The following is a 24,493-nucleotide window of genomic DNA, read 5'->3' on the forward strand; positions in this document are numbered from 1 at the left end:
GAGTTGACATACATAAATGATAAGAAATACAAAATATGTTTAGGTCTTATGCCCAACTTTTCTTCAAATACTTTCCCAAGATAACAAAATGTGCTGCTTAGTTTTGAACACGAGTAGTTGGTACGTGATCTCTGATACAAGACAGGTACCCAGAAAACCTTAGAGGAAGGAAAGCAAGCATTGAAACCTCAAGATATGGAGAATGAGGAAGTGGAAGTCTGATTGCCAAATGGTTTGGACAGGAAGAAAATTCAGTTCAGTGTTAGAATGTATGGTTAACTGTGAGACTTCTGGTATAACCATAAGTAGAGTTATTGAAGATGATCCTTAGGAAGATACAGATAGTTTTGGAGTCATAGATAGTCCCCTTGGAGTCATAGCGAGGACTCTTAGGACACGCCATGGCCTGACATTTACCTGGGTCTTGTTTGGTGTTCTTTAGGGACATATGACGCTTTCATTAACAAAGCAAATTGTTCTACATCTAGCTCACAATGAACTTGCCTCTTACTGTCCTCACTTGCCCTCACTGTCAAGGTCACCCACCATCTAGGGCTTGGGATGTGGCTCAGCAGTAGAACAGTTGCCTAATATGAGTGAGGCCCTATACCATGAATCCCCTTCACTGTTCCTTTATCCCTAGTACCCCACCCCCCCACACATACATACACAAAAGATCACCCATGCTCAGCAGCTCCTGTGGATGATGCTGAGGGGCAATCTGTATTGTCCATTGTGTTTGTCCATGAGCTTAGTACTATGCCTTGTTTACCACATTTGCACAATAAAAGCTGTGTTTGTTGAATGACTGAGGGAAAGATTGGCATGGGGGAGAAGGTGCCAAGATTTAGGTGCTGTCTCCAGTCCTGAAAGAGACAGCACTGTGGAATCTTTTATCCTGACCATATATATTCATGGGTTTAAAGGGCTCTAGGGAGATTGTTGAATAGTATCATCAATACTCATATATGCACTGTCATTTAACCTTGCTTTTCACAAGGTTTTGGACATTATCTCATGAGTAGAGGTGGTGCATAAATTATAGATGGAAGGGAATCAGACTAATGCGTGGTTTCGTGGTGAGCAATTGAGGAAGCTGGATGTGATCCTAGTTCTTCTGGCCTGTGTTCTCCCACCCCTGCCCTGGTATTGAGGATTCAATCCAGGGGTATCACTGAGCTATGCCCCCAATCCTTTTATTGTTTTGAGATGGGGGTCTTTCTAAATTGCTAAGGCTGGCCTTGAACTTGGAATCACCCTACCTTATCCTCTCAAGTAAGCTGGGATTTCAAGCTTGCACAACCACTCCTGGCCTCAATGTCCTATTTATTTATTTATTTATTTTTTCGTTGTAGTTGGACACGATACTTTTATGTTATTTATTTATTTTTATTTTGGTACTGAGGATCAAACCCAATGCCTCACATGTGCTAGGCCAGCGTTCTACTACTGAGCCACAACACCACCACCCCCCTCCCTTCCCCATCAATGGCCTATGTTTTCAACCACTATATCATGTTGAACTTTGAACTTTACATAGTAACTGCAGGTCTTAGAGATCAAGTCCTCGGGCCCCCCCAGATGTTGAAGATTAAACAGCACAGAAATGTTGAGGCAAGCGTAGAAAACAAGTTTTGTTTAATAGAAGGACAAAGATAGCAGACTTCTCTGGAGAGAAGGGGACCAAATGCCCATGGGAGTGAATGTGTGTTTTGCTCTTTTATAGATACCAGACCCCATCTTCTTCTCTTTTTTCTCATTTTTGTGCCTAAGGGCAGGAAGAAGCAGCACAAGGGGTAATCTTTAGCAATTCATTGTGCTGGGAAGTGTGACCTGGAGGTGTTGGCAGTTAGCCAGTGCTCATCTTCTCAACCCAGGTCATTTATTACCCAGACTGCTGCCTCAGTTTGTTAAGGAATGTCACATTTCCTGTCCCCTTAGGCCAGGCAGGGCTGCAGGCCAATTGCTTTTTGGCAAAGAAAACATGTGGAGAGTCAGTACAGTGGGCTTGTTTTATAGACTTATTCTCTTAATCTCATGTTCCCACATCCTCATCCCTTATAATTTATGTGAAATCTGTGTCCACTGAAGTGCCCTTAGCTGATAACTGTGGAAACTGAGGTTGAAGAAGAGCGTGGTCACAGGGAGGAGGAACTAGGAGAACTGGACTTTAAACCTTGTCTTCCAAGCCCCTGCAACATGCTATTTTTGGAAGCAGACTTTTCAGTTTTTAATAGGAGTGAATTCTGCTCTCTTCTGCAAGAGAGAGAAAGGGGACCTGAAGAAGGCAGAGAACACTATTACTTTAATGTACAATTCCCAACTTTTATTCCCTGCCATCTGTCAATATCCACATCTGATCTCTGGATCTAGAAGTGCACACAAATAATTTGTAATGTACACTGAACTGAATCCTGAAACATTCTCTGACACCTATTTCTTGCTAGGAAGTATATTGAAAAAGATGTGGGATTTATTTGATACAATGTTCATCACTGGAAGATTCTTTCTTAATCTTAGAATACCCTCTCTGTATTCCAGGACTCCTTTTAAGATAGAAGACATTAACTTGACACATGTAGTTTTTCATAACAAAGGAATGGATGGTATAGCCTGATAGGCTTCCTTGAAGTTCTTTTTTTTTTTTTTTTTTTTATAAGAGAGAGCGAGAGAGAGAGAGAGAGAGAGAGAGAGAGAGAGAGAGAGAGAGAGAGCGAGAGAGAGAGAATTTTCAATATTTATTGTTTAGTTCTCGGCGGACACAACATCTTTGTTGGTATGTGGTGCTGAGGATCGAACCCGGGTCGCACGCATGGCAGGCGAGCGCGTTACCGCTTGAGCCACATCCCCAGCCCCTTCCTTGAAGTTCTTAACATCTAATAAGAAGTATATATTTGACCTTCCTCTATTTCCTGGCATTAGCTTCTAAAATCCTTGGCCTCTCTGGAATTATATATACGAGTATCAGATGAGATGGCTGTGACTGGGACTCCTAGGTGGCTTCAGGAAAGGGACTGTCACCAGAAAAACCTAAGCAGGACTAGATGACTGAGACTTTCAACCTAGCCCCCTGATCTGCAGAGAGGATGAGGGGCTGGAGATCCAGTTAATCACTAGTGGCCAATAATTTAATTTTTCTTACATAATGGAACCAAGCAAAACCCCCTAAAATGTTGGGGGTCAGGGTCATTCCTATTGATGAACACATGTAGGTTCTGGGAGAGTGGCGGAATCCCAAGAAACTCAGAAACTCCAACCCCCATTTCTTGTCCTACTCATCTTTTTCACTTGGCTGGTTGCATCTTTGTGTGTGTGTGTGTGTGTGTGTGTGTGTATGCGCACGTGCGTATGCACGCGCACATGTTCTGGAGATTAAACCCCAAGGCACTTTATACTGAATTACACCCCCAGTCCTTTTTATTTTTTATTTTGAAGCAGGGTCTTACTAAGTTTTTTAGGGCCTCCCTGGTTGCTGAGGCTGACCTTGAATTTGCAATCCTCCTGTCTCAGTCTCCCAAACTTATGTGATTATAGGCATGTGTCACCATGCCCAGCTCAGTTTCATCTGGTGATAGGACTAAAGTGTTTTCCTGAGTTCTGTGAACTGTTCTAGCAAATTATCAATACTGAGAAGGGGGACTGTGGAAACCTAAATTTTTAGCCTGTTGATCAGAGGTAGAGGAGGGTCACTTATGACTGACTGGTGTTGGAAACAGGGTAGTTTTGAGGGACTCTGCATTAACGGGGCAGTGGTGTTAGAACTGATTCAAAATCTAGGAGATCCAGTGGTATCTGGAGAGCCAGAGAATTGGTTGCTATAAGGAAAAACCCACTTACATACAGAACCGGCCCAACTAGAGCATACCAGACCTTTCTGGGTCATCAGACACTGTGACTACTCTACTTTCTCAGCAGGACCCCACACTCCTCAGGTATCTCCTCCTTCTCAGTTATTTTCTCCTGTAGATGTCGTGTCCATGGGACATTCCTGTCACCCTGAGAAATATCAACATGCAGACTGTGGATGAACATGCCCTTCTTGAGTTCCCACAGCCATCATCAGGATCTTCCTTTCCTCTTAAAAGGCTTCCTATGTTCACCAGGTCTCTTCTGCAGAATGAGAGCCACTATCCTGGTGCTACCAGGGCTTCCCAGGTCCCCAACTTGATAGGATAGCTGTACATTGTGCTTTCCTAGAACACCCTCTGTGCTAGATACAGCAGGAATATGTTTGTGTCTTGGAGACCTATGTGGTCTCCCCACTTCCTAGGCCCAACCAGTCTCCAACTCACTTGTTCCCGAGGCATGGATGGCCAGTTTTTCTTCTAGACTGAAAATTGAAGGTAGGCTGATGGGAAAACAGATCAAAATAGGTATCATTTATATGCTCAAACCAGTCAGGTCCCTAACAAGCCTCCTAAGGCAAGGTCCTGCCCATCCTGGAAATTCCTTGGACTTGGTCCCTCTTGGGATATCCCAGGGCCAGGAAGCACAGTCCCAAAGTGACTGCAGATGTTGTCCAGTCTCAGTTTGAAATGTAAATAGTCTCAAGGCCCTAGGTCCTGGTTTCTTTAAACTATCTCTCTGTCTGATACTGCCCCCTGCCTTGAAAGACTGGAGTCTGCTGATCCTTCAGGGTTTTTCTCTGTTCTTGTGGTATCTTTTGCTTTAGAGGTGCAGAAAAGTAATTGGAATTGGGAAATACAGAAATGAAGGATCACAGTCCCTTATTAATGCCCAGCTCAAATGCAGTAAGGACAGCCTGTCTAGGCCTGTGATGGGCACTGATCTCAGTCTATACCTGCTCTGAATTGGACCTTGCTTGCAGCAGTGCATATTTATAGTGCTGACTCATAATTTATCCTCCCCAGACTGGGGTCCCAGGGTTTTCCCACCAGCTATCAGCCTTCCCATCTTCATGCACATCCTTCACTAGAATTCCCTCTCATCATGGTCCCCCGCATGGGCATCAGTCAGGGGTACTTAGTAGAATTTTTCTTAAGAAAGACAAGCCACATGCTGCCACTGTAAATGCATGCCTCCAATTTAAAGGCAACAACCAAACCATGACCCCTAAACCCCAGATTTTCTATGGGTGGCCAGCAGCCTTGGGGCTTATAAGCAGCTTTCTTTCAGTCTGCTTTATATTCTTGCATGTCCTTCCAGAGGGCCCTGCTGGGAACAACAGAACTGTGGTAGTGGCTGGGTGCAATATTAATTAGTTGTTCTTGCATGTGTCCTGGTTACAGCAGCTTCAGGTCTACCCTTTCCTACTCCCACAATTTGGGCCTTCCCACAACCATATCCCTCTGAGACTCCCACTAACAGTGGGACCTTCAGCCAAAATCCTGGAGATGGCACAGAGGCCAGCCTGGTTTCCTTCTAACCTGTCTTGTCTCTAAGGCCAGGTGTCCTGAGCTTCCCCCAAGAACACTATTCCAGGAACTTTCTGGATTAGGAGAATATGGGGGTTGGGGGAAGGAAATGGAAATAGCTTGATTAGCAGCCCTTACAGATCCATCCAGGTTCCTGTCTTTTTTTGTCCGTCCTCATTCCCCCTCACTTGAGTGCTTTTGCTCAGGGCTTATGGCCTTCTTGTTTCAAGACCTGTCTCTGTATCTATCTACCCATTTCTTCAACCTCTCTGGCAGATGATCCACTCATCTAGTTGCTTCTGCATGTCTCTACAGCCTTCTTTTATTTGTCTCCACTTTTTTCCACATAATGGTCATTAATGATGCTGGTCTATCATGTTTTTCTAGTTGGGTGCTGAGGTTGGGCTTTGTATCTCTGATACTTCCTCAAAAATCATGCAGTGATTGAACACCCTTCTGACATCTGGTGAGGAACACCCAGCAGGAGGTCCAGAAGTTGAAGCAGCTCTCTAGAGTCACTGGGAACTCTGGGGTTGCTATTTAGGTCCTCACCTCCTTTGTCTCTGGGACAAGCTCAGGTATGTCCACCTCTAGCCCCTCTTTAAATGGCGCTATGGAACTGACCACAGTTGTAGTGAGGGTTTTACTCCACAGACTCTTTCCTGAAAGCTCAGCATTAAAGTTTTGGTGTCTTTTCTCAGTAGATAAAAATGCAGTGTCTATGTATTAGGGCTCTCTAGAACCAACAGGGTGTGTACATGTATGATTATAAAAGGGGATTTATTAGATTGGCTCACATGATCAAAAGCTGGATACCCTCACATGGTATCTATAGAGTAGAGAGCCAGAGGAACTAGTAGTGACTCAGTCCAAGAAGCTGGAGCCTCAGGACAAGAGGGACCAAAGATGCAGTCCTGCTCTGAGACTGAAGGCCTGGAAACTTCCAGGAGAATTGCTGGGGAGAATCCACAGTGGAGGAGTGAAGTAGTGTGATGCCCTGGGGCCATGGCAGCAATTTATTACAGACCTGCTCAGAATGACTTTCTCTATCTGCCATTTGTTCCCTCCAGGCCCCTAGCCTATTGGACAGTACCACCCACATTCAGAGCAGGTCTCCTTGCTCACTTTGCTGTCCCACATGCCATTCATCTCTGGAAACACCCTCATAGACATCCATAAATATTCTAGAGCTCGATGCTTAGGCCAGCAATTGGCAAAGTATGGCCAGTGGGCTCTGTCTTCCCTGCCTCTTGTTTTTATACAGCCCGAGTAGAGAATAATTTTTACATTTTTAAGGATATACAGAGAAACACTAAAAGAATATTTTATGACACGGGAAACTTGCATGAAATTCAAATCCCAGTGTTTGTAAATTGGAACAGAGCCCCACTTACTCATTTACGTACTGTCTGTGGCTCTTTTTGCAGCATAGCTACAGCGGAGTAGTTACTGCAGGGACTTTATAATACCAGAGAGGGAACTTCTGACCCAGTGACAACAGAAATGAAATGTTCTCACTTATGACTTGCAGACTTCACAGGAAAAGTTCTCTGACCTCCAGCTTAGGTGGAGCTCTGGTTCCCTCCCTTCAAGTCTTAGGGTCCCATGCAGAAATTGGGCCATCAGGGACAAGTCTGCTTGGTCTGTAGTACCAGACAGTATAAAAATAATACCTTAACCACTTTGACAAGAAAAGTGATTTTAATGCCTTGCATGTAAACAGTTTTACTATTTTGCATATTTTATATTTGTAGAGTAATTCACTGTTTAAAATTTAACACAAAATGTTTTTGTTGAATGATGGATGAATATATTCATCAAGGAATATATTCAACAAGGAAACCACTTTCTTTCATAAAACTTCTTAAGGGGAAATTTTACATCTATGGAAGAATATGTGATTTTCTTAATTTGTTTTGTAAACAAGGGAAATGTTCACATTTTTTTTTCTTGTTAGAAAAGGGATTTAATGGAAAGATTTGTTTACTGAGTGTGCCATTTGTTTTGGTTTTAAAAGATTCTTTGAATGCAATGTTCTTCTTTTCCTAGTTACAGAGTAACAGTGGGTATCTATTTTAAAATGACAAAATTGGGCTGAGGATATAGCTTAGTTGGTAGAGTGCTTGCCTCACCTGCACAAGTCCATGGGTTCAATCCCTAGCACCACACACACACACATACAAACATACACACAAAATTGCCCCTTTCTCCATTATACCTTCCTATGCAGAGTGTACTTTATTGACATTAATCTGCATATAGAATCAAATGATTGCATGGTTACATCTGGAAACTTGAATCCAGAAGCAAAATCCAGAGGGAAAAAAAGAAGAGAGGGACCTTAGGAAGAAAGTATATGTGAAGGTGTGTTTGTGTGTTTATTTGTGCTTTTTATTTGGAGGAGGCCGAGTATTGGTAGAAATCAGAGCTATCCAGAGGAGCAAAGATGCAGAAGAGAAAGCAAGCCATGTAGAGGGGGATCAAGAGCAAATTGACAAGTGGGCAGAGGAAGAGAGGGATGCAGGAGAACGGAGAGGATGCTTGGGGGAAGGGCAGGGGAAGTGGAGTAGCATAGAGGAGGAAAGTAGAACAAGAGGGAGAAGGGAAGGAATATCTGGCTGTAGGATTATAGGGTTTCTCATGAATTTCTCTGAAGTCTTGGTATAGAGCGTGGGTAGGGGGCAGCTGTCCAAGGACAACTCCTTTATATTTTCCAAGCCCTGCTTCTGAGAGACAGCACCTGGATTCTAAACTCCAGGTGAACCACTGGGATTCTCAGGGTCTGCTCACCCACCTCATGACCATTGACAGCTTGACAGCTTTCTACTCTCACTAAAACCCAGTTTCCAGGTAATTCCTAACCCCTTGATGTGTGCAGACAGCTGACTACCTGCGTTTCCATCTGCTACCTGACTACACATGCCTTCTGCCCTCCTTCATCCTTCATTTCCCCAGCTATCAGTCTAGAACACCCATTACTGCCTCCATAGGTACCAGTCTCCCTGGGGTTCTCTCTCCCTTTTGAGCTATGGAGACTGGTAGTCTAGAATAACATTTGCTTTATTTTTTTGGGTATCACTGTTCACTGAGCCATGAGTCAGGACATAGTAACTGTCTCTGAGGAAAAAAAAAAAAAAACCAATATCTACTCAGTTCTCACTCTGGAAGCATCAAGGCCAGTGCTGTTGATCTGAGGCTGCTCAGTCTTTTGAATTGGTTTCCTTGCCTCCTGGAATCCCATCCCTCTCTTTTCTACCCCTTCTACCCCTTATCATCCACCACTTCTTCACAGTCCCAACAGCAGCCACTTCTGTGCACATTTCTGACCACAGAACATGTCCCCACATTCCTCTGGCTCAGGGCCTTGTGTGCCCCTCCATCCCATCCATATGGAACAGGCAATGATAGAAATGGGCTCTCTGAGGCCATTACATGGGAGGCCAGTGGGCTCCAGAGATAGCTTTGACACTGATGTTGGTCTCTTGTCTCTGATTTTGTACCTAAGTAATGGAGAACCTCATATATGCTTATTTGGCCATCATCTGAACTTCAAGTAAAATGTATCCATTCATTAACTCTTGAGAAATAGGTATTTAGTGGCCAGTATATCCCACTTACAATGATATGCCCATGCACAGCCAGGAGCAAATTATCTTCAGCTGCACAAGAAACCTCCACTTATTCCCTGAAGTCATTCCTGCCCAATTCCATTGCTGTAGAGCATTCCCTTTCCCTCTTTGTCTGAAGACATGGGCTTGGACCTGTGCTTCATCCACCTTGGGCACAGTAGCTTCATTGTGGCCCCAACATTTTACTAGGAGGGTAAAAAGGTTCTTGCCATATTGCAGGGCACTGACAGGTAAAGTATTCTTGCACAGAAGAGCAATTGGGATCTGGGCGCTTATCAAGGCTTTTAGGAAACCCCTTCCATGGGACTGCTCAATTTTAAATATGGCAACAAGAAAAGCATGGCCATTATTTAAGGGTGTGGTGATTCCATAAGAAAAAATGAATAGACACCACCCCACATCCCCAGGGAGCTTATCTTGCCTGGGCAAACAGAGATGCACCCTCAGCAGGTGATAGATGTTGCTGTTGCCACACCCATTCATGTGTCTCCATCACAGTGTCACCTCCTTAGAGTTTGAGTGGAAAGCTAGGTGGTTTGGGGAGTCTAAATTAAGCTATGATATTCTCAATTCACCCACATTCCTCAGATTATTAAACATCCAGTGTCCTGGCAAGGACGTTTGCTTCATGATTTATATGGGTGCTGGTTACCCCAAAAGATGGAGGCCACTTCCACTGGTGCTGGGCCAACAATCCATCCACATGAAGAGTGGACATGTATCCTGGCTTTCCTGGAAGTTTCCATGTGTGCCTGAGAGCTTAATGTTTCTTCTGCATGCTCTCTGGCTTTATTTTCGTCCCATTCTCTTTCAGAGGCCTCCTTTATTAGATGATAATTAAGAAGGCCACAGTAACCATGATCCCAGAGTCCTACTTCTCCTCCTTTTCTAAATAAACAATGTTCATCCACAGCCACCAATTTGTCACCTCTCCAGAGCCTTCTGGATCGGCCACTCACTGTCCCTTCTACTTTGTGTTGGTGACACCTCAGGTCCCATAACTCTATACTTACCAGTGGGTTCACTTTTCACACAGCCACTTATCTTTCTTCCCTGATCTAGTGGGCTTCATCTTTCCTTCCTGTGACATGCAGGGACATGAGGTTTCACTCCCATTGCCCTCTGGAGAAATCATAAGGTAGGAAATAGAGTCACAAGGTTGCTCCCAGGAGGAGGAATTGCAGTCTCTGGCCACTGCTGTCCCTTGCCCTGATTTTTAAGCTGATGGTAGCATCTCTTCTGTTTTTTTTTTTTTTTCCAGTGTGGGAATTGAACCCAGTGGAGCTGTATCACTGAGCTACATCCCCAATCCATTTTATTTTTTGATTTTGAGACAAGATCTCTCTTGCCTAGGCTGGCCTTGAATTTGCCATCTTGCTGCCTCCTCCTCCCCTGCCACCACAGCTGGCTTCCCCCACCTTAACTATCTAATTTCTCTGTATTTCTTTACTGGAGACTCACCTTCAACATCTCTGTAGTCTCATCTCCCCTCATCCCCCATCCACACCCTTGTCTAGCCTCATTCTCCCATTCTTTAATGCTCCCATTTTTAATGCTCCCATTCTTTAATGCTTCCTGAATATTCCAGATTGTTTACACCATTACTACTGTTCTAATCAGAAAACACTAAATGCAGTCACACCTGGGCATGGTGATAATGTCACTCCTTCCATAGCCTTGCTGTGAGGGCTCAGGAACCTGCTCAAGTCTGGCACCTCTTTGAAACTCAGTAGATATTCCATCTTTGAATCTTTCTCTCTTCCCTCCCGCCATCCCCTGTGGGGTAAGTTTGTCCAGCATACGTGCCTGTACAATGTCACACCTGCTGCTTCCGTGACACTCCCCCAGCTCTATGCCTTAGTTCCAAGCAGCCTGCCTTGGGGTCCAATGTCCTGGGATGCTATTTACTTTCAGTTACAACATTTCCATTGTTTCCCCATCATGAGAGTATTATATTCTAAGTTTTAAAAATTTAGCAATAAAGGAAAATGAATCATATAATCTTAACATTCAGATACTACCTTTGTTCCCTTTTTAGTGTGTTCACCTCACGTGTGTAGGCACACACATGCTCACACATATACACACACTCAGACATTCTCATACATACTCAAACACACATAGACACACACAACCGTTCTCTATATTAAAATACACTAGAGATGCACTGGATTAATTCATTTTTGATAATGCTGATGGCAGAGCACCAAAGTCAATGTTTGGCTGTAATTGAGGCAGATGCTGAATATTACCATCACTAGATGAAAATCTAACATTTTAACAAAAAGTGGGTATTGTTACTATTTGATTGTAGTTTCTTACCAGGAGTCACACTGTAAAAGTTTGATTTCAGGGTCAGAGACAGTTCTGACTAGGCAATGTCCCTGCTTGATGCTTTTGTGCTCAGCGCTTCCATTTGTGATACTAAGTAAGTGCTCATTTGCAACTGAGTTTGGTGGGAAATAAGATAGGGTGAGGGGTTCTTTATATTTCCCTAAGATTTTTTTCCTTGCTTTGCTCTGTTTGTTGTCTTAATTATATCTGGGTTGACAATTATTTACATCAGTTGTTACAGTGTGATTCTGAAGTGTTTGCCCCCTTTAAATTTTTGAGGTAGCAAGCTTGACAAAGCTGCCTATTAATTCATTCTTGTTGCCGCAGTCTGGCTGGGCACAAAATAACCGAGCCACCATGAGGTACTTGTAGGTTCAAACAGGAACTACTTTATTGCCCCGAACTCCACTGGCACTCCACATGCACTACCTGGGAACTCTCTCAGCTCTCTCCCTGGCCACGAGAACTCCACAGGAACTCCAACTCTGTGAGAACTCAAAAGTAGCTTGGTGGGGGGGGCCGCCCTATTGCCGGACAGCAGGGGTCTATATACAACTAAATACACAGCCTCTTTCAATCCAGCATCATCCAGTCACAGCAATTATACACAGCTTAACTTAATTATCATCATCTTAATAGCTTACTGGCGTCACCTCTCAACCACTCCTGGCAAAATGCTAGGCACCATCCCGAGTGGCTGTGGCTCTCAACCCTTGTAAAGATATGAAATGTTCAAATATGACTGTAGCTTGAAAGATTTGTGGTCTAAATAGAAACAAATAAAAAATGTTAAATCTTAAAGGTTGCTTATTGTTGTTAAGTCTAGTATACCATACAATTCCACAAAGATTTGGGTTATTATATTCTCTAATAATGTATTTTACTCTGCTTTGTAATATTATTTCTGGTTTGATACACTGTTTTGGTTTAGAAAGTATATGACATCTTTGTAAAGGGAGCAACCTAATATGTTCTCATATTTGTTTCATTGCACCATTTCCTTTTACATTTGAATATTTGTTAAAGTTCTTAATAATTTTTTTGCACATAAAATTAATGGCTTTTAATTATTGTGCATTTTGCTCTTACAATGATACTTTTATATTTACAAACTATCTGATTGAGAGTATAGAAACATACCTCCCATATAAGGAGATTTTCAATCCAAGTACATCTAAAATGCATATTTATATTTGAAAGTGAGTATTCAGACATGAACAATAGGTTCAGGTGGCATGCATTGTTTGTAGTATACAGTACATTTTGATGTAATGGTGACCTGCATGTCCGTGATCATCACTCGTGTGTGTATATAAATTCAGGGTGCCAGAATGATGTTGAAATAGTCATTTGACTGTTTATTCTTTCAAAGGCAAGGCATTCATTCAGAATAGGTCAGTCCATTTTCACTCACGGTGACAAAGTACCTACAATAAACAGCTTAAAGTAGAAAAGGTTTATTTTGGTTCATGGTTTCAGTCCATGGTCACTTGGCCCTGATGCCTTGAGCCTGTGGCGAGGCAGTATATCATGGTGGGAGAGTCGGGCAGAGGAGGCTGCTTACCTCATGGCCGCTAGGAAGCAAAGAGAGGGCAGGGATAGGGCCTAATATTCCCTTCAAGAGCACATCCCAACTATCTAACTTCCTCTTCATAGGCCCCACCTCCTAAAGGCTCCATCGCTTCCCAATAGTGCCATAGGCTAGTGACTAAATGATGGATATTTCAGATCCAAACGATAACAGAGAAGCTGAGGCCAACTAATAGGTTTTAGATAAATATGGTGGCTGCAACCAAACTCTGATGGATTTCTGACAAATTAGTTTGCATCAGATTTTGTATCCTGCTCTACTGACTTACCCTTAGCATTTTTTTGTAGTCCTGTTCTTTTGAAATTGTGATATTTAATGGCTGAGTGGTTCTTATCTCTTTATATATATATATTCCATAATTTATTAGCTTTTCCGTTTTACATCAGACACATTCATTCATTTGTTTTCTGTTCAACTTTAGACTGTATCTGTATGGTCAACATGCATCTGGATTATGCATTTTTTCCCCTTTACCTTTCATATACTTAAACATTGTGAAGAGGCCTTTGCAGTAATCAAAAACTGCCTCTTCCCTTTTATACAGGGGGGTCTCTCGGGCACTTGAAGATGGTTTATTTCTCCTTCTCCCTCAAGGGCTCTCATTCAGGCTGGCAATTTTGTCTCATTAGCAGGTTCTCTTCCATACAACATTTGAACCCTTCTCCATCCATGGGCTGTGTCTTTTTGAACCTGGAGCGTCTGAGTTCTGAACCCCTTGCACACCCTCCTAACCAGCAATCCATCCCTTGCTTTTTCTCCCAGGGCCTCTCCTACTTAACTGGGCCCCTGATTCCTTGGGCTTAGGTGTTGGCACGCCATAACTTTTTCAGAGGCAGTCTGTACCCAGACACCAAGCTCAGGTGTTATGTTCTCTCTGATGACTCCTGCTTTCCCCTAATAGTCTGGTTGTTAGGGTGTTAGATTTGACTTAAGCATGAGACAGCTCATGGGTGGGTCCCATTTTGTTTAGTCTTATGGTTCTATTCCTCTCATCTCACTGAGTAGGCCATGTTGAATGAATATTGCCTTGTTCCAGAATCATAACCTTGACAATGACCTCCCCATTTTACTTCCTGCTTCTGGTACCTCTTGCTGGATGTGTGTTGTTCACCATTCTACAAAGTCCAGCACAGAGATGCTGGGTCTTCAGCTAGCAAGGTGGCAAAGGAAACTGAACACTGGTGGGAATATGGTGGTTTCAAAAGGGCACAGTTCAGTGCATGGTGGGACCCAGGGAGCCAGGGCTCTGCCTACACCATCCATCTCAGGATATCTCTTCCGGGCTGCCTTCGGACTGGTTCCTATTCCCTGTCAAAGCCTGTCTGCTGGGAGGGCTCAGGCCTACAGCCAGGGCTCAGTGTCCAGGATGGAGACGGCATCTGGAGGAGGTAGGACCTGGCCTGTCCCTCCCTCCCTGGGTCTAGCAGCCATTCCTTTCATAATTCTGCTACCTCTGCCCAATTGCAGAGCTACAGGGCCATCCTGCCTATGGGATAGGGATGTCTCATAGAGCACCACACAGCTGGTTAAAACCTAGCAAGGATCTGGACACAGAGTCCCCAGACTCCCAATCTAATGATTTTTCTGCACATTGTATTACCAAAAAAAAAAAAAAAAAAAAAATCCAATGCCGAGGAGGACCTTTGGGAACTGCCTGCTCTCCCTTTATCCTGAAGTAGAAAGGACCCTCCCTTGCTAGCACTTCAGGAAAATCCTTTATGGTCTTTCACTGAATCATTTTGATAACAGTCTAGATATTCCAAATGTATATCTGCTACAACTGCACAAGAAATCTGAGTAACCAGTTTTTCAGAACCTAAGCAGTTAATGCTAGAAATTTTGCTGCAAATAAATTGATCAGTATGCAAGACAGTTGTCACGGCTGAATCATGGTCCACAGTTAAGGTAAACAGAGCTGTGATGACATCTTCTGAGCAGAATACAAATGCAGCTACATTTCCTCCCAGAGGTTTCTGACATTCCTTCTACACGGATAACAGACTCTCCTAAGAAGGTGTTGGTCACAAGGAAGAAAGATCTTTGTTTAATCCCTCTGAAAAGGTAGGGTTGTGGTATTGGATGTGCTTTCTGTGCAGAGAATTGTTCTAAGAGAGCCGAATATTGAGGAGAGCATTTTTTCTTGGTTAGCTGCCTCTCCTTGCTCCTCTCCCACCCGTGGAGGGAACATTGTGATTTTTCATTTATTGGATGATCATTAAAATAGTATATGTGTTTGTATTATGGAAGTTTGCATGTGATTAATTTTTTTTCCAATGTGAAGATCAAGGAATATTTCCCTTTTTGGATTCACATGAAATAGCAGGCTTAGAACAAAATGTCCTTTTTCATTTCCTTCTCTTCCTTCATCTTAATGCTCTCAAGTTTCACATTTTTCCCCAGGTTTTTCCTGCCTACATCGTATTATAGAAATTGCTCACAATATGTCTGCATTTGAAATGTAGAATGATCTGTAGCTAGATGCTGCATCACAAGCCAGATATGTTTTCTGTGTTATGGTAAAGCTTGTAAAATCCTTAGCTTGTACTGATTTTAGAATGAGCTCAAAACCTCATTGCAACTTTGTGTAAGAGCAGGCAGTCATTTCCCCCTGTGTGTAATGGAAGACAGCTTCTTGGTGGTATATTTGCATTTGGGATTGGACTGCTGTGGTTACAGATGTTTTTATTTGTTCATTTGCCATTGGTGATATCAGGAACGCTGATTAGAGAGCATTAGAAGAGGGTTGCCTTTGAAGTGGGGGAATAACTAGATCTGTATAGAGATGTACCTGGGGTAAAAGGCCAGTAAGCAAGCTCCAGTGGCTAAAGGGAACAAGAATGCATAACTCCTCAAGTGAGCTGGCATCTGCTAAGAAATGCTGGAGCAGTCAAAGGAATTCATTTAGGAAAGAACATCTTTTATATTGTGCTTTAGTCCTATAGCATTGTAGCATTTTTGTAGCCTGTTGCCAGGTTAGCACAGTTGTGGCCTCCTCCAGAAAACCTTCTTAGATCTCCCCAGTTATCCTCATAACCCAGTTCCTCTCCCACAGCAGGCAGCTCTCTGGACACATGTCTGCCTCACACTGTCTTACATCCGGTGCCTTAATTTGTGCCTGTTGCACAACCCCTGGCTCAAAACAAGAGCTTTACAAACACTGCCCATTTGTTTACAGCACCCTAGCAAAAGAAAGGAGCATCTGAATAACTACATTTCTAGATGGAGAAATTGAGTCTGATAGGGACGAAGTGAAAACTGGAAACAGACTCCTGCTGGGTGTGTGGCCCCATGAATAAATGACCCAGGAAGGTGTGAATGTTTGTGTGTGTACCTTACTCTGAAAGTTCCCATGTACAGAGTATGTGTGGCATGGTAGATGTAAATACACCACCAGCCCAACCATATGTTTCTGCCTCCTCTAGGGTTTTTTTTTTTTTTTTTTTTTTTTTTTGCACTGTGCAGTGTAGGAGGATCAGGTGACCAAGGTTTTTTAGAATTTTCCCTTTTGGGACCCTGAAGATGACACACCGCGATTTTGAGTCAGTGACATCATTGCATTCCTCTTTGAGCTCCGCCATCCTGGCCCTGTCTTCCACCTGGGCTGCTGTGCCTGCCTTCATTCACAGGAGAACAACAGGTATAGTGCCCATGTCATAGGAACCAGTCCCATGCTGGGGAGGAGGGGGCTGTTGGAAACAGGCCTCCTTGAGAAGGGATATTTGAGCAGAATGTAAATGCCTGAGGAGTGAATAGCGAAGAGATCATTATAGAACGATTGCACTTGAAATTGGGGAGTAACTAGATCTGTAGGGAGATGCAGCTTCCTTGCCAGAGGACATAACACTTGCAAAGGTCCTGAGTTGAGAGGGAACATGGTATGCTCAATAAACTCACCGGGCAGTGTGGCTGGAGCTGGAGGTGTGGGTAAGAGAGGCAGATAGCAGACTGACCATACAGGAACTGGTTGATCATGGCAGGGAACTTTGCATTGTGCTAAGAGCAAAGAGAAGCCCTTAGAGGACAGAAGGGCTGGGCTTATCCCATCTGGCTTCCAAGGGGGAACTCAATAGGAGGGTCAATGATAAGTGTAGGAAGACTGAAGGTGGGGGTGTTTTATGAGGCAGGCCACAGCAGAACCTAGAAGGTGGAGAAATTATAGAAGGTGAGAATTGATGACTGGGTTTAGGAATCATCAGCAAAGAGACAACATTGATGGCTCATGCCTGAGTGGTCATTCAGGGGAGAACATAGAGAAATAAGACTGTGTATGATGCCTTGGCATCTGGAAGTGGAGCAGCAACTGGCAAATGAAACCTGGAAGGAGGAACATGAGTCAGGAGACCAAAAACATAATGCCTGGTTAACCAGGAGGGATGCTCAAAGTGGGACTGAGAGAGCCACAACCCACAGAGAAGGTGGGGGAAGAAGAATGACTAAGTGCCTTCACTAGATGTTAGGATGGTGGCTCTCTAGTGATGGGGACCAAGTCTGACTGGAGAAAGAGGAGGCCTGGAGGATAGGCAGTTCTTTGGTGGCATTTTGCTCCTCAAGGTGGGGCAGGATTGCTGTGCCACAATTACAGACTTGCTTGAGCAGTGGAAAATTCCACATCTTTTTCTAAGGTTGATTTGAATTTGATGCAGGGTGGTATTGTCATAGGATGCACTCAAGTTTCTAGGCGGCACCAGGTGCCCCTCCTTGCCAACTGTGGCAGTACCTCAACTGCATAGAAAAGTCAAGGCAAAGATCCTGACCCTCACACTCCTTTCAAAGTTGCACCCCTTGCCAGACTCTGCTGGGCCTGCCCACAAGGACGTGGAGTCAAGGGGATTGATGACTGATCTAGAACTTCTGGTTCCCTGCTGGCACCGGGCAAGGCAGTTTCTGAAGGGTGTGTGCACTGTGTCAGGTTCAAGTACTCTCTTCTCTCTCAGGTGAGGCTCTCAGGTGTGAGCTTCCTTGCCAGTGAGAGAAAAAGTTCTGTGTCAGGTGCAGGGAGTGTGTTTTGTGTGGCATGTATGTACATGTCATGCATGTGGGGTGTGTGTGTGTGTGTGTTATTGTGAAGTGTGTATAGTTTATGTGTATGAAGCCCTGAGAAGAGATGTGTGGTGAGGCTCACAGCTCAGCACAGCTGTGCCCTCTGCTGACCACTTCCCTGAGGTGTGGGTGGGCCTGCCTGCTGGCAGAACCTTAGTGAGGCAGAAAGAGGTGGGGAGGGAAGAGGCCCTCAATCTCAGACTGCCCTTTCTTTCAACAGTTGTGGACAGGGAGTGTTACTAGGCAGAAGAGGCCAGGCTACATGGCTCACCACTTCACAAATAAATATTCAGAGTCAAATTGGTAGGAAAATAGGTTTTATTCAAAGCTAGCTTTGAAGGAAGATAGAAGAAACTGTTTAAAAATTTTTATGTTGGAAGGCTTTGGGGAGAGGGAAAAGCAGGAAATATACATGTGCTGACTGAGTTAGCCTGTGCTAGACGGCCCGGGACGACCCTTCAGCATGAACAAGTTGCTCTCAGTTTCATAGGGGCCTCCAACTTCATAGGGAGCCCACTTCCTGGCACTTCAGGAGCGGTCAGGAGGCCTAAAACAGCTGCTCTCCCTGCACACAGTGCCCCACCATTGCATTTTGTGCACTGCTATGAGATAGAACTAGAAAATCAGAATCACAGAAGTGTTTTAATTCCTCATAGTAAGAAAACGGCAAAGTTTTGTTAGCATCTCTGTGTGTGCACCTTTTTTTGGTGTGTGTGGGGGTACTGGGGATCTAACCACTAAGCAACATCCTTAGTCCTTTTTATGTTTTTTTGTTTTTTGTTTTTGTGACAGGGTCTCACTAAGTTGCTGAGGGTCTTGCTAAGTGGCTGAGGTTGGCCTCAAACTTGCCATACTACTGCCTCAGCCTCCCTGATATATCTGGACATTTTAATGTATTTTTATTGATATTGAAGAGTTGTCTTCCAGGAAGGCCATCCTCGTGTACCCAGCTGCAGAATGTGACAGCCACCTGTGGGGTCTGAGGCATGATTTCCTTGCTATGCAGTGTAGTGGCCAGATTTCCCCCTTTTCTTTGTTTCAGAGTGAAATTCAGAGACCCTGGAGCAAATTGGCACTATACTTAACAGGACAACTGTTCACCTGAATGGTTCAGCTTCTCTGCTCCATTTGATACCAGGCCCTGCCTTTGAGACTGCCACCTCTGACCTGGCCAGGGACCTTCTCTGGGTGCAATCCCAGGAGCTTTGCTTGCTTGCACTTGAGTCACAGAAAAAAGAAAAAAAACCTGCAGATTTGGGAAACAGGTGATCACTTTCCCAGGGAAAGTGTGTATCCCACTTAGATGGATATGGACACTGACAACAGAGGAGAGAGGCCTCTCCTGATTTTACTTTTGTTTACATTTATTAAGGGTAGCTCCTAAAAATCAACCTTAGAGAAAACATGTAACCTTTAATATAAATTTTAGCCTCGTAGATTGCACCTTCCCTTTGGTTTTTCAGTATCTAGAACACTGTTTTAATTATCAACAGGACTTTTGATGAAATGAGACATCTATTCTGTTAGAAATGCCAGGATGCTGTAAGGAATCAAACATGCATTTGGAAGTAGCTCAGCAAGGCAAACTCTGATTCTGCAGAAGGGTGTTCTACCAGATTGGCAAGCAAGTACGTTTGGGATCCCTAATCCAGCACTGCCCCTTGCTCTGATAGGAGGAGCTCAGGTTACAATCTACGTAACTGGCTAATTTAAAACCAGGGACAGCAGAGGGAAGGGCTATAGTTAAAATGGCTACAATTGGATCTTACATCCCAAATAAGACTAAATACTACATTCTCAAAATGGACCACCAGACTTTCTATTTCTCACAATTCCTTAAATAAACTAAAAAGGAAGCAGAGGAGCAGATTTTCTTGACATCATAAAGAATCTCTATCTTTCATCAGCATCTTATTTCAGTTAAATTCAAGGACCAAGCAAGACCACCTACCATTGTCTTCACATCCCAAGGTCACTAATCCTTGCCATAATTGCAATTTTAATTATTGTTGCTTGAGTATTTATTTTTTCCAAATACGTGCTCTTCACACATATTATCCTTAATTTTTAAGCTGTCCCTGCAGGGTACAGATTATGAACATTTTGTAGGGTACAGATTATAACACTTTGCCCTAGAGTGGTCCAGTCACTCAAATACATTAAAATGTTTGAGTTGTGATTTGAAACTAGGAATGCTTGACTGAAAAGTCCTTGGGTGTTTCTCTTAGCCCATTATAATTCATTTACTACTGAATGTTATTCTGGACACTATGGCCAACAAAATAAGATTTGAAAAATAAATTGAGGGGCTGGAGTTGTGGCTTAGTGCTAGAGCGCTTGGCTAGCATGTGTGAGGCCCTAGGTTCGATCCTAAGCACCACATAAAAATAAAATAAAGATATTGTGTCCAACTACAACTAAAAAATAAATATTAAAAAAATTTTTAAAAAAAAGAAAAAGAAATTGAGCCTTCAACTATTAAAAAGGAGAAAATATTAATAAAGTATTAATGTTGTCATCAATAGGATTTGGAAGCACAAAATTTAGAAGATAGTGAAAAAATACCAGATAGGGAATCTGGTAAAATGGCAGGAAACATGATAATGACACCAAGTTCTCTTTACCAGACATGTAAATTTCAAAAGGACAATACCTAGAACATTTAGGGAGAGGAGGGCAACACCTATGTTAGTTGCTGGTCAAATCAATTACTTCAAGCCTCATAGACTACTAACCAGTTAGAAAATAAGATGGGAAAAGATCATGTTTACTTTAGCAATGATCATAACACACAGCACATATAATATCGCATATAATGACACAAAACACATAGAAACAAACCAAATGGGGAACTCCAGAAACCTATATGATGAAAGTCAAAAACTTCACTGAGCTGAAAAGGGAATCTTCAGTTAGTTATAGGCATATGTCAATTAGTGGTTAAAAATTCACAATGTTGTAAAAAGGTCAGTGTTCCCTCAATGAATTCCCAGCTCTCGAAAGCGACTTAAATGCAAGGGTGTTAAATTTAATATCTTCATCAAGTTAAGTCAAAATTTAAATGGAAGAATATATTAAAAAGGAGAGCAAAGATTTCTGAGAGTTGGAGTAGTGAAACTTCATCCCTAAGTGTGTTACGAAGTACAGTAGAGGAGCAAGGATGCATAACTAGGTAATTGAGGAGGAAATAGATATGCTAGAGACAGACACTTTAATGTGTAAATAAAATACAGCATAGAGGGAGCATCAACAAAATTTATGGGAAAAAGGCAGGATTTCTGAATAAATGGGGTTAGGTCAATTGATCTTGTCTTCTTAATTCTACTTCTTAAAGCTTTCTATAGTATCTTTGAAAGAATCTTTCAACTTGAAAGACAGCAACAGATTGGAAAAAGTATTGTAAAATATTTTCAGGAAATAGGACAAAGTTCCAATTTATTATAAGAGATTGTACAAAGATAAGAAAGATATTCCAAATCTTAGTAGAGGAATGAGCACAAGATATACAAGTGCAGTTTACAAAAGAAGCAATCAAATTAGAAAGAAATGTTACTCAAGAAATGCCTTACAAGGATATTGGAGGTATGAGCCACCACTTTCAGATATCGGTTGTTTAGTCCCCTTGGCTGGGGTTAGATATGAGCCTCTCCTTTTCAAATCATGTCAGTACATTTGTATATTAAGCTCACTTGCTCTCCTTCTCGTATCCCACTGGCTTAATGGCAAATGCCTATCACATGTGAAGACAGTAGTTCTCTCCGAGCACATTATACTCCATGTAAGTAAGTGTAAAATTTCTTCATGGTAGAAACTCCACGTGTCCAGCTGTCAACTTACACATGGAACCTTGCATCAAGCTTGGAGAATACTGGGATGTGCACAGTGCATGAGTCAAAGGCAGGCTGGTGTGGGGCTACTTTCAGGAAGCTGGCTCTTTGGCTGGGCAGATGAGACTTACCACTTACCCACAGGGAGCAGCCAGAGAGCAGAATGAGGTCTAATGTGCCTGCAAGTCACCTAATCTCTCTTTGCCTTGTGTCCCCCTCTATCTAAGAAAGGATTGGATCTTCAGTATTCCTCATCCTTTGCCCTTCAAGTCAGCACTTTGGGGAATTTCACTTTCTGCAACTTGTATTGTTATAGGGCGGGGACCTTCTGGGAAACTGAAGCAGCATGAAGGCCCCCTATGTCCCTGATTCTTGGGAACAGGTTAGAAAGATCTCAGACAGGTTGCTCAGGTAGCAGGCATGAGTTCATTAGAAGGAATGGGAAAAGGAAAAAAGGGACACTGTCAAGGGAGAGTAAGTCCTCTCAGAGGGGAGAGGGGGTTGTGCCTCTCCTGCTCTCCAGCATTTTGAGGATCCCAGGGAGGTTTCCAGAGTCCTGCTGAGGTTCTCCTCTTGACTTTTGACTAACGATGACATCAGACTTTCAAATCCCCACTGCCATGACAACTGTAGGTCATTTTGGCCCACGCTGACCAGTTCTAAATAGAACCTCTTCTTACAGGAGGTTAGGGGGAATTATCCTTATCTCTTTGAGTTCTGGGATCTGGTCTGCGTAAGGGTCACCACTGCCCCCCACCCCCTCAGGGTAACTTGTGTTGTTCTTGACTGAGCTTTGGGCCTGCATTTCTTCTGCAGACAACAGGTCATTTGCTTAGGAATGTAACATATCTTGTCGACTTAAGCCAGACAGGGCTGCAGGTAAATTGCTTTTTAAAAGTGAAACTGTGTGGGGATCAGCACTGTAGTCCCCATTGACAGAATTATCCCATTAACCTCATTTTCTCTCCACTCATGTCTGTCCATCCCCTATTAGTATTACAAAAGCAATTGGCATTTTTTGTTTTCCCAAAATAAAAACAAGTGAATGTCCTTTTTGTCAAATTACATATTGCCTGCCAGCCCTGAGCTGGAGGGCAATTGGGACACAGGAGTCAATGGCTAAGATCAATTCCAATCTAGAATTTCCTTAACTCAAAGGTGGGGTAGCTGGCTTTAACTTGGCAGGTACAAAATTTTTAAAGTTTCCACAAATACAAACATTGATGATATGCTGGATCAAACAGTTACATGCAATTCTTTACATAGAATTTCTCAGTGTGTTTTTAGTGGACATTGGTATATCCAGAAAAGGAGTAAATGCACAGCTTTTTGCTAACTCACTGATTTTTTTTTTTCCTGGAGAATCTTAGGTCTGCTCTTCTGTGGAAATTAGGAAGTGATGACTTTCATTTTCACCTGCTTGTTCTAGTAGCAGTGGGTCTTAATGGACCCAGCATGTTTTAACATCCACTTCAGAAGAAAAATAATTTTATATACATATAAATTTCTCATCAGAAGCAGGCAGATGGTAAGGTTGTTAGGTCATCATTGTCACAAACTGTCCACTGTCACAAACCCAGTGCAGTAATTTTCTAAAGGGGAGAGACTTTTACAAAGGGATTTTTTCTTGAGTTCTTTTCAATGCATACACTCGTTAAAATCAAAACAAGATTGTAATTGTTCTCAAAGTTTTGTGAACATAGCAGAGTGGCTGAATTAATATTTTGTTTATTAGTATTTCAAAATTCTTCTTCAACAGTTTTGTTTTGGTTTGGTTTGGGTTTTGGTACTGGGGGGTTAATTCCAGGAATGCTTAACCACTGAGCCATATCCTCAGCCCTTTTCATTTTGAGACAAGGTCTCACTAAGTTGCTTAGGGCCTTGCTCAATCACTGAGGCTGGCTTGGAACTTGTGATCCTCCCCCCTGTGCTACTCGAGTCACTGGGATTACAGGTGTGCCCCACTGCACCTTTCACTTTTGAGTGAAAGACTAGGCGTGCGGACCAATGGTACAGAATAGAGACAGAAACCAACCCACAAAGCTACAACTTTCTTATATTTGATAAAGGGGCTAAAAGCATGCAATGGAGGAAGGATAGCATCTTCAACAAATGGTGCTGGGAAAACTGGAAATCCATATGCAACAAAATGAAACTGAATCCCTTTCTCTCGCCATGCACAAAAGTTAACTCAAAATGGATCAAGGAGCTTGATATCAAATCAAAGACACGGCATCTGATAGAAGAAAAAGTTGGCTACGACCTACATGCTGTGTGGTCGGGCTCCAAATTCCTCAATAGGACACCCATAGCACAAGAGTTAACATCTAGAATCAACAAATGGGACTTACTCAAACTAAAAAGTTTTTTCTCAGCAAAAGAAACAATAAGAGAGGTAAATAGGGAGCCTACATCCTGGGAACAAATCTTTACTCCTCACACTTCAGATAGAGCCCTAATATCCAGAGTATATAAAGAACTCAAAAAATTAGACAATAAGATAACAAATAACCCAATCAACAAATGGGCCAAGGACCTGAACAGACACTTCTCAGAGGAGGACATACAATCAATCAACAAGTACATGGAAAAATGCTCACCATCTCTAGCAGTCAGAGAAATGCAAATCAAAACCACCCTAAGATACCATCTCACTCCAGTAAGATTGGCAGCCATTATGAAGTCAAACATCAACAA

The 24,493-nt window shown here is 42.9% G+C and overlaps 1 protein-coding gene across 13 annotated transcripts in view; it reads left to right on the forward strand.

The window, feature by feature from the left end:
* The window catches only part of Arnt2 (aryl hydrocarbon receptor nuclear translocator 2), a 177,455-nt gene that overhangs the window by 24,924 nt on the left and 128,038 nt on the right, over nucleotides 1-24,493 (forward strand). For 6 of the 13 annotated variants that reach the window (XM_040275011.2, XM_078051083.1, XM_078051082.1 and 3 more), the window contains exon 1: nucleotides 16,433-16,566. The exons of 2 other annotated variants lie outside the window; for them this stretch is intronic. In XM_040275011.2, coding sequence (XP_040130945.1) covers nucleotides 16,449-16,566 — 118 coding nt within the window. In that variant the 5' untranslated portion in view covers nucleotides 16,433-16,448. Of the gene's footprint in view, nucleotides 1-14,834; nucleotides 14,991-16,432; nucleotides 16,567-24,493 lie in introns of those variants that run through there. 5 more of the 13 variants (XM_078051086.1, XM_078051087.1, XM_078051088.1 and 2 more) reach the window with 2 other exon arrangements.

The sequence above is a fragment of the Ictidomys tridecemlineatus genome, chromosome 5, assembly GCF_052094955.1.
Source record: "Ictidomys tridecemlineatus isolate mIctTri1 chromosome 5, mIctTri1.hap1, whole genome shotgun sequence".
Lineage (NCBI taxonomy): Eukaryota > Metazoa > Chordata > Mammalia > Rodentia > Sciuridae > Ictidomys > Ictidomys tridecemlineatus.